The sequence below is a fragment of the Otolemur garnettii genome, unplaced genomic scaffold (genome assembly GCF_000181295.1).
Source record: "Otolemur garnettii isolate 467f Iridium unplaced genomic scaffold, OtoGar3 scaffold00016, whole genome shotgun sequence".
NCBI classification, from domain to species: Eukaryota; Metazoa; Chordata; class Mammalia; order Primates; family Galagidae; genus Otolemur; species Otolemur garnettii.
In genome coordinates, this window is record NW_003852411.1 from 9,111,143 (window position 1) to 9,120,970 (window position 9,828).

Sequence of the window (9,828 nt, forward strand, 5' to 3'; positions counted from 1 at the left end):
GAGCCCAGGAGTTGGAGGTTGCTGTGAGCTGTGATGTCACAGCACTCTACCCAGGGGGATAGCTTGAGGCTCTCAGAAAAAAAAAAAAAAGAATGCTGCTCAGATTCCAGAGGAACATTTTAACTGATCTAACTGAAATTTTAGGAGAGATTTAGGAACACATTTTTAAAAAAATTTGTAAATTTCAGGCCCCCCCCCCAATATTTTGCTTAGCCCACAAATATCCAATTGTTCCAAAGTTTTTGTTACTCGCTCCTTTTTTCAACCTGTATTCAGCTTTATCAAAGATGCTTTTTACAGTCATGGTATTCTAGGCAGGACATGGACAGATAGTTGTCAATAGTATACAGCAGACTTTCCAACTTCCTTCTTCAGTGGATTGCCCTTGTTGGAAACCCGTATTAAACAGAGTGAAGTCTTCCTTCAGCTCCACTCTCGATTGCAGTGAGGGCTGACATTTCACCTGTAGCATGTCACTGGACAACTTGTCATCAGTCAACTCTGACTTTCAGGAAATGAAATGAAAATAGCAGAAGTATCAGTCTGAAGTCCCAGAACCTTAAAAAAAGACTGCTGCTCTTTTCAGGGACACCATCTCTATGGCATTCCTGGAACGTCCAGAATGCCTGACGCTCTCCTAACCAATTTTGGGGGGTCTGGTCCCAACAGGTGTCCAAGTTTAAGGGAGTTTAAATCTATGCTGAAGGCAGAGAGGGAGAAGAGGACATAAAAACAAGTTTCCATTTTGCCACACCACAAGGCGTTTGTATATGTCAACATTGGGGAATCCCTCCTCTGGGAACCAAGAGGAAGCCTCTCAGAACTAGAAGGGAAAGGTGTTTCTCATATCAGTCCAGCTCCAGATGCATTCTGTTAGTGGTATATGTCCCTTCCTCAAAAAAAAAAAAAAAAAAAAAGGAAAAGAAAAAAATGTTCTGGGTTCTAATAATATATACCAAAACAAAATTCTGCAATTTTTTTCAATTTTTTTTTTTTTTTGAAGGATCTCACTCTGTTGCCCTGGGTAGATTGCTCTGGCATCACAGCTCCCAGCAACTTCAGACATCTAGGCTTAAGTTACCCTCTTGCCTCAGCCTCCCAAGTAGCTGCAACTACCGGTGCACACCACAAGGCCCAGCTAGTTTTTCTATTTTTAGTAGAGACAGAGTCTCACTCTTGCTCAGGCTGGCCTTGACCTCCTGAGCTCAAACAATCCACCTGCTTCAGCCTCCCAGAGTCCTAGGATTACAGGCATGAGCCACTGTGCCTGGTCAAAATTCTGCATTTTCATAAAACTCAATTAAAAAATGGTATTCTAAATTGTACAGTCATCAGAAGCACACCGTTAGCAAAAGTGCACCCACTTCACGTGGTGTGTCCACCACTTTCACTTTCCCTACCTGGCCAGTCTGGGGATTGTTCTCAGCTCTTCTTCACACTGCTCCTCCTCTTTTTTCTAAACATTAAAGGATGAATGAAAGTTCAGGGCATAGGAGGGACAAACAGCATGATAGATCTTGAGGGGGCTCAAGGAGGAATGATGGCCCCAGGGGCTACAGACAAGGACTCAAGGTCCCCAAACTAAGCCTGACACTCCCTTCACAATGTTGCTGATTGAAATCTCCCCTGTTATCTTATACACAATAGGTTCTTCCAGCTTGAATAGGAGAAGTGTGAACTTGAGGGATTTGTTCTTTACACTGGGAAAGCAGCAGGGGGAGAATGTCAGCAGACATCACCATCCCTCATGGATGTTATAGAGTGTTTAACAGTGCCTTAGTTGAGATTTCGATTTCTGTGGCATCAGAACTGGGTTAAAAGTCTTTTTTTTTAATTGTTTGGGATTCATTGAGGGTACTAAGAATTAGATACACTGATTGATTTTGTTAGATGGCAGTCCCTCTTATAATTGTGTACTGCCCCTAAGAGGTGAGTCGTACACTGAGACCTCCTGTCCCCCTCCCACCTCCCCTCTCCCCACTTGCTCATTCCTTTACCCTGTGCCTTGTATTAGCTCATCTACTGCCTTCATGTTAGAATTGAGTACGTTGGATTCTTGCTTCTTGCTTCTTGTGATGCTTTTCTAAGAAGAATGTGTTCCACCTCCATCCAGGTTAATATAAAAGATATAAAGTCTTCATCTTTTTTTAGTGGCTGAAGAGTATTCCACAGTATACATATACCACAGCTTGTTAATTCATTGGGTTAAATGTATTAACCTGCACTGGTCCTCCAGCCCAGGACAGGAACAGCCAATCGTGATTTCTTTAATTGGCCTGATGTTCAGATTTATCCATCACCAATGGCTCTTCTGCTCCACAGGTGTTGAGCAACCTGGTGATGGAGGAACTCCTGCCAACCCTTCAGACAGACCTGCTGCCGAAAATGAAGGGAAAGAAGAACGACAGAAAGAGGGCCTGGCTCAGTGTAAGCCACAGTTTTGCTCTACAAGATGCTGCTCAAAATGAACATGCCTTTCTCTTTTTGTTTTAGAACATCTGTTGTTGTTTTTAATAATTCCTTCCCTTGGTGGAGAAATACCTACTTCGAGCCTGCTCAGTCTCACTTACACGGTGACTAATTCAAACAGACTCAAACTTTGAAAGAAAAATTAAGATGTGTGTGCAGTTGTGTTTATGTTAGGGTAGTCTGTGATGAACGCCCCTCTCTCTGCTCGATTCCATCAGCACTTGTGTTTGACAGAGCCCCGATTTATGTGTTATTTTTCCCTGTTGCAGCTCCTCGAGGAGGCTTACAACCTTGTTCAGCATCAAGTTTCGGAAGGATTAAGTGCCTTGAAGGAGGAATGCAGAACTCTGACCAAGGGCCTGGAAGGAACGATCCGTTCAGACATGGATCAGATTGTGAACTCCAAGAACTTTTTAATTGGAAAGATCAAAGGTCAGTGGAGATAATCCATGCTCCTGCTAACTCAATAAACTGTATACTTAAGGATCCACCATATAGCAAGAATACATGGTTTCAGAGGAGAACTAAACTGGGGAAATTGAAAGGAGGTGATCACAGTTGTAACAGGAGCGTGCCAGAGGAGCGGCCAAGGGCCTGGACCTTCTCATGGGAGCTTTTGGACACAAGGCAGAGGGAACTTTGCCTCTTGCCTGTGATGGCGCCCATGTATTCTGAGACTGTCCACACACCCATCACTACACTGTGATGTTCATTATGCTGAATTGTGATGGCTGCTGTCTCACCTCGGTTTGGCTGTAGGTGCTCAGAGAGCTAACCTATGTTGCCCTGGTGTACTCAAGTCTACCCAGGGCCTAATACTGTGCCTAGGACAGACTCTCACTGCCATTGAATCAATGGTTAAATGGATTTTCCTTTGGTAGGAAAGCATATCATTTTGGCGTAGAGTCACTAAATCTGGACTTTTAGCCTCAACTCCAACATTAGCCAGTCGTGTGTACTTGAGGAGGCCACTCAACTTCCATTTGCCTCAATGCTCTCCTCTGAAATCGGGGGGCCCACAAACAGCCCCCAAGATAAAGCTGGTCCACCACCTGTTGCTATATACAGTGTTCTATTGGAACACAGGTGTGCTCATGCATTTATGTATTACCTGCTGCAGCTTTTGTGCTACAACAGAATTGTGTAGTTGAAACTGAGACCTTAGAGATTGCAAAGTCACAAATATTTACTATATGACCATGGACAGAAAAAGCAGTTTGTCTATTCCCACACAACAGGCCTTAGATGGAATCCTGCAGGATAAAATTCTGTGGTTTTCTATTCTGTCCGGGGCCCTCACAACTCAACAATGCCACTCAGAGGACAAGTGTGCGGGCTCACATCTGTTTGTTTATCAGCAGTCTTCCTAGATGGGCAGTTCTCAGATTATTCACTCACTCACTATTCATTCATTAAAAAGCATCTACTAGATGCTTCCTTTCCAAGCACAAAAAGAGGAGCTTTCATGGGGAACAAGGAAGATCCAAGCTGGGCACCATGGCTCAGTGGTGAGAGCACCGGCCCTACATACCAGGGACTGTGGGGGTCAAACCTCCTCTTGGCCTGATTAAGGAAAGAGCAAAAAAACAAAAAAGGAAGATCCATTTCCTGAACTCATGAGGCTTAGAGTCTAAGAGGGGATTATCTGCTTGGTGGATTGTCCTTTGCAATTTAGATAATTCACACTGCAGCCCAGCACAGGGCCTGCTGAGAGGAGGTGAGAAGAGGCTTCACCACAACAAGGGTGGTGTGTCTGTGCACGCGGTGCTTTCCAAGGCCAGGTAGAAACTACCTTCAGAGTGTTTTTCGTTTGCTACTATCCACGCCTTTATTCCTCCATCAGCACAACTGATCTAGAGTTGAATCAGTCTGTACAACTTAAAGCTGCCAAGGCCCAACTCCTGGGCCAAAATTTCTGTGATCTGGGGCTAAGCTGGGCCTAACTTGACCCATCTCATGGTCTGAACTAAACTGTTCTCTCTTGCCTAAATCACTGTGGCTCTGGTATAGCCACTTACGATGGAAAAAAGATTTGACCCTGGAATATTACTTCTTTGCTAGAAGAAGCCTTGAAAGGAAGTAATGATCAAGTCCTTTTAAAATGAAATATCAGAAACACATTTTAATCAGGCCTCTGGTTCATCACCTTCGAAACAAAAAAGCGTACAGCAGATTGTGTTGATAATCAGATTGTTGGGTTTCAAAAATACCTGTGGAGTATTAAATGGTGATCACCCCATTTCCTCCCACGTGACTTTCTGGAGCAAAGCACCTGAGCTCTAGTTCTGCTCCACACTTACTTGTCATTCAGTAAGTATTTGCACTGCTTCTGCAGAGTACGAGGCTGGGAGAATTCAAAACAGATGACACGGTTTTATAAAAAGGAGAGGATACAAAGCATGTCCCAGATGCTGAGACAGGAGGGAAACCACAATAAATGCCCTAAGAGAGGCAGGAGTAAAGAGCCCAGTGGTTCCCAGCCTAGATATGGCTTGCATTTTGACCTCAGAGACACGGAGTGGCGTCCTCATAATGAAAGCACTGTTTCCGTGTTGGGGGATTGGAAGCCAGGATCATGCCAGCAGGCACGTGAGAGCTAATGGTTACTTCCCGGGAGCCACTTCCAGAGTTCTAAGCACTTTGAATATAATAAACTCATTTAATCCTCACCATAATCTCCAGAAGTAATTGCTCAGAGGGTCTCTATTTTACCGGTAAAAGAACTGAGGCAGAGACTCAGTAACTTGCCTGGGATTCTGGAGCCAGGGTGTGGTAGAGTCAGGTCCCACACCCAGCCCGTCTGGCCCTAGCATTTTAGGCGTCATCACTTTGTTCAAGGGCTTCCAACAGCTGCCTTCACTTCAGTAAGGTGTATGAATCTATGGGCCACAGTGCCGTGTTCATCACAACAGCATCTCAGCATGCTTGAAAAACAGCAGAGTGCACAGGAATGGAGCATGAAATGTCTTCTTCGCATAAGGGAACCCCTGCAGACCGCAGCTCAGGAAGCTGGGGCGGGGGGCGGTGTAGGGGGAGAGTCCAGAGCATTAGGCTGTCCTGAGTGAGTCAAATTTGAGCCAAGCCCTAAGATATGAGTACGATGTTTACAAATAGAGGTGGAGAGATGAAGGCACAGGTAAAGGGAACATGAAGCCCCACATGAAGTGGGGCTGGAGCACACTATGGTAAACAGGCTCAGACAGAGGGCAGAGAGGTCCAGCTTCCCCGTGGCCCTCCCATGCCTACCTCAGCTCCGCCCCACAGGTGAAATCAGCCAGCTGCTGCCCATTCCTTTTTTTCTTTTTTTTTGAGATATCACACTGTCACCCTGGGTAGAGAGTACCATGGCGTCATCATAGCTCACAGCAACCTCAAACTCTTGCCTCAGCAATCCTCTTGCCTCAGCCTCCTGACTAGTTGGGACTACAGGTGTCCACCACAACACTTAGTTAATTTCCTATTTTTAGTAGAGACAGAGTCTCTCTCTTGCTCAAGCTGTTCTTAACCTCCTGAGCACAAACAATCCACCTGTCAGAATCGCTGGAGACCAAGAGTTTGCAGTTGCTGCGAGCTGTGATGCCATGGCACAGTACCAAGGGTGATGAAGTGAGACTCTGTCTCAAAAAAAAAAAAAAAAAATCCACCTGCCTTGCCCTCCCAGAGTGCTAGGATTTCAGGCATGAACCATGGTGGCCTGCCTTGCCCAGTCTATATATAACCAATGTTCAGCATTGTTCTAAAATTTCAATTAGATGCTTCTGAAATAATTCCTCTCCTAAAGTCAATTAACTAATTATGAACTTATTCTCCATGCAAAGAATTTTACATTTTGGTATCAAGCAAGCCATTTTTAGGAGAATCATAGATTGTTTCATATTTGAGTCATACAATTGAAAACAGGTTCTTTTTTTCCCCTAATAATTCTATGACCTGTTTAGTATTTTATGTCCCAAATATTTATAAGTTGTTTGTTACATCCATAGTATTGGTCACTTCAGATTCAATCATATTGAATGAAACATTTCTGCCAGTTGAAATGAAAATGTGGCCACTGGTCACCCCATGAGCACATTAGTTACAAATGAGAACTTAAGAAACACACTTGAATTGTAGTCCTGCTTTGGCTGGGCACCTGTAGTTCAGTGGTTAGAGTACCAACCACATACATCGGGGCTGACGGGTTCAAGCCCAGCTGGGGCCTGCTAATCAATGACAACTACAACAAAAAAATAGCCAAGCGTTGTGGCAGATGCCTGTAGTCCCAGCTACTTGGGAGGCTGAGGCATGAGAATCGCTTAAGCTCAAGAGTTGGAGGTTGCTGTAAGCTGTGAAGCCATGGCACTCTACTGAGGGCAATATAGTGGGCTCTGTCTCAAAAAAGAAAAAAAACTTTTTTTTTCTTTTTTGAGACAGAGCCTCAAGCTATCCCCCTGGGTAGAGTGCCATGGCTTCACAGCTCATAGCAACCTCCAACTCCTGGGCTCAAGCAAGTCTCCTGCCTCAGCCTCCCAAGTAGCTGGGACCACAGGCACCCGCCACAATGCCCAGCTATTTTTTGGTTGCAGCCGTCATTGTTGTTTGGCAGGTCCGGGCTGGATTCGAACCCGCCACCTTAGGTGTATGTGGCTGGCGCCTTAGCCACTTGAGCCACAGGCGCCAAGCCAAGAAAAAAAACTTGAGGTCCTGCTTTTGCAGATTAGGATGTGACTTTGGTCAAGTCATCTGACACCTCCAGGCCGCCTTTCTCCCCCGCCCCGCCCCCATTTATAAAGTGAAGGGCTCGGACCCCAGTCCAGCTTCTGCTTCCCTGTTCAGTTCTGTGACACTGACAGGACTGCAGGAGCTCCCTGGATCTGCGAGTGAGCCTGCCAGTCCACAGAGCCAGCTCAGTCCTCTTCCAGCTCAGCTTCCCTCAGCACAGCACAGCTTCCAAACACAGCAGCTGATGAGAATGACCTCTGCATTGGGAAAAATGCAGTTTCTCCTGTCCCACACGCACTTAGTGGGTCAGGATCTTTGCTCTGCTCTTCCTCTCCTAAATCAGAGGGCAGTGTTCACCTCTGGAGAATGGAATTATGGTGACATTTTCCCACCCCATTGATGATTTTCTGTACTCTTTACATTTTGGTCACTAGGCACATTGTCCTTATCAGTAAAAATATTGTTTTTGTTTTGTTTTGTTTTCATCAGGAATGAGGATGGGAGTTGGGTGGGAAAGCTAAGAGGAATTTTGTTCCATTTGCCCAAGAAAAGAGTATACTTGAGTTTGTAAAAATCTCTTAGTGGGGATGGAATTATATTGACTGATTAGCTCTTAGAGGAAGAAATTAAACTTAATAAATTACGTTTTTAGAAGACTTACTGTGCATATTTAATGACAGTGATTGATAGCAGATAGGTAGATGGCCTTTTCTTCTTTGTATTAGGCATTGCGAGTTCAGAACAACCAAGCAGAAAATGCATTTTATCCCAGGGCCGAGGAAATCTTGGGCCACGGAGAGATTCTGTTTGCTCCAATGCTTTGAGAGCCCAGTGGTTTTCCTTTCTGGTGAATGCCGGCACAGGGCTGATTGTGCTAGCCTGACTTGCCCTTTGAGCTTGCCATGGCTGTTAAATGGCTCCAGGGGACACCAGCCAGCCCTGGCCTGGCTCCAGTGCCTCCAAATCCCATTTTGCCCCCAAGTCACATTTTTTTGGCTATTTCCTACCTCAGCGGTGGTGGCCCAGCCAGCAGAGAAAAGCTGTATGGAGAGCGTGCAACCGTTTTTGGCGTCCATTCTGGAGGAGCTCATGGGACCCGTAAGCTCTGGATTCAGTGAAGTACGTGCACTCTTTGAAAAAGAAGTGGATGAACTCAGCCAGAGCTTCCAGACCAGCAAAGACAGTGCCCAGCTAAAGGAGGTAGGATACGAGGCTGAGGAGTGCCCGGGCTGCCTTTTCCATCGGGCCTCATCTGCCGTTTATCCCTTCCTTTCCACCTTCTCCCTCCCCTCGTCCCTCTATTTATCTAGCCTTTCTTCTGCTCATCCAGCTACCCCGTTTATCCGTCTATTTCATCTATCCATCCACCTGATTTTCTTTTTCGTTTTGTTTGAGACAGAGTCTCACTGTGTTGCCCTTGGTAGAATGCTATGCCATCATAGCTCACAGCAACCTCTGACTCTTGGGCTTAAGCGATTCTCTTGCCTCAGCCTCCTTGAGTAGCTGATGCCCTACCACAATGCCTGGCTATTTTGGGGTTGCAGTTGTCATTGTCATTTAACAAGCCCGGGGCAGGCTTGAACCTGCCAGCTTCGCTGTATGTGGCTGACGCCCTAACCACTGAGCTATGGGTGCTGAGCCCCACCAAATTTTCTTAATTGATGGTTTTCAAATTACAAAAATAATAATATGTTTGTACAAGGGAAACAATATACTCAAATATATATGAAGGTAAAACTAACCACCACCAGTGATACCTACTAATTTTAGTCTACCCCAACTTCTGGGCCACCTCCATTCCCACCTCCCTGAATTAAGTAATATAAATAGCTTGGTATGGTTTTTCCCTATACTTTTTCTTTATTCATGCAACTATATAAGCATATATCCTCATGTAGAGAACTTTGTTGGTTTGTTTGTTTTCAAAAATACAGAGTAATGGCCGGGCACAAAGGCTCACGCCTAAAATCCTAGCACTCTGGGAGGCTGAAATGGGTGGAATGCATAAGCTCAGGCGTTCAAGACCAGCCTGAGCAAAAGTGAGACCCTGTCTCCACTAAAAATAGAAAAAAAAGTATATAGAGTCAGGACATAGACCAGTGTTTCTCAAAGTGTGGTCCCCAGACCATCATCATTGTCACCTTGGTATTAAAAATGCCAGTTCTCAGGCCCCACCACAGATCTGCTGAATCAAAAGCTGTGGGGCTGGCGCCCAGAAGTCTGTTTTAATAAGACCTTCATGTGATCCGGTACGCCCTTAAGTTTGAGAATCACCAACAAAGACATAACTGGGCAGCCTGGTTTTAAACTTGATGTCTGAGGATCATCCCTGCCAGTCAGCAGATAAAACCACATCCCTCCGCTTCTTTTTCTTTCTTATCTCTCTATGTATACGTACACATATTAAGTTGTACATAAACAGGACCATTTCACAACAGCTTTGAGGTTTCTTATTACAGACTGTTTTTTTTTTTTTTAACTTGCCTTTACTTCCCCTCCTTCCTGGACGCCACCCACCTCCCTTCGGGTAATTAGTGTTAACAACTTAGCATATGCCATTCTGTCCCTTTCCCATGCTGGTGTAGTAATAGAACACATACAGTTATTGGCTATGTTTTTACATTGCTTGGTTTAAGAAAAAAAAATTTTTTTTTTTTT

At 45.0% G+C, this 9,828-nt stretch overlaps 1 protein-coding gene across 1 annotated transcript in view; it reads left to right on the forward strand.

Moving 5' to 3' along the window:
- FAM129A (family with sequence similarity 129 member A) overlaps positions 1–9,828 on the forward strand; it is a 157,021-nt gene that overhangs the window by 128,930 nt on the left and 18,263 nt on the right. Inside the window, exons 8-10 of the mRNA XM_023510807.1 lie at positions 2,323–2,427; positions 2,739–2,901; positions 8,183–8,370. Of these exons, the coding sequence (XP_023366575.1) occupies positions 2,323–2,427; positions 2,739–2,901; positions 8,183–8,370 (456 nt within the window). The remainder of the gene's footprint in view (positions 1–2,322; positions 2,428–2,738; positions 2,902–8,182; positions 8,371–9,828) is intronic.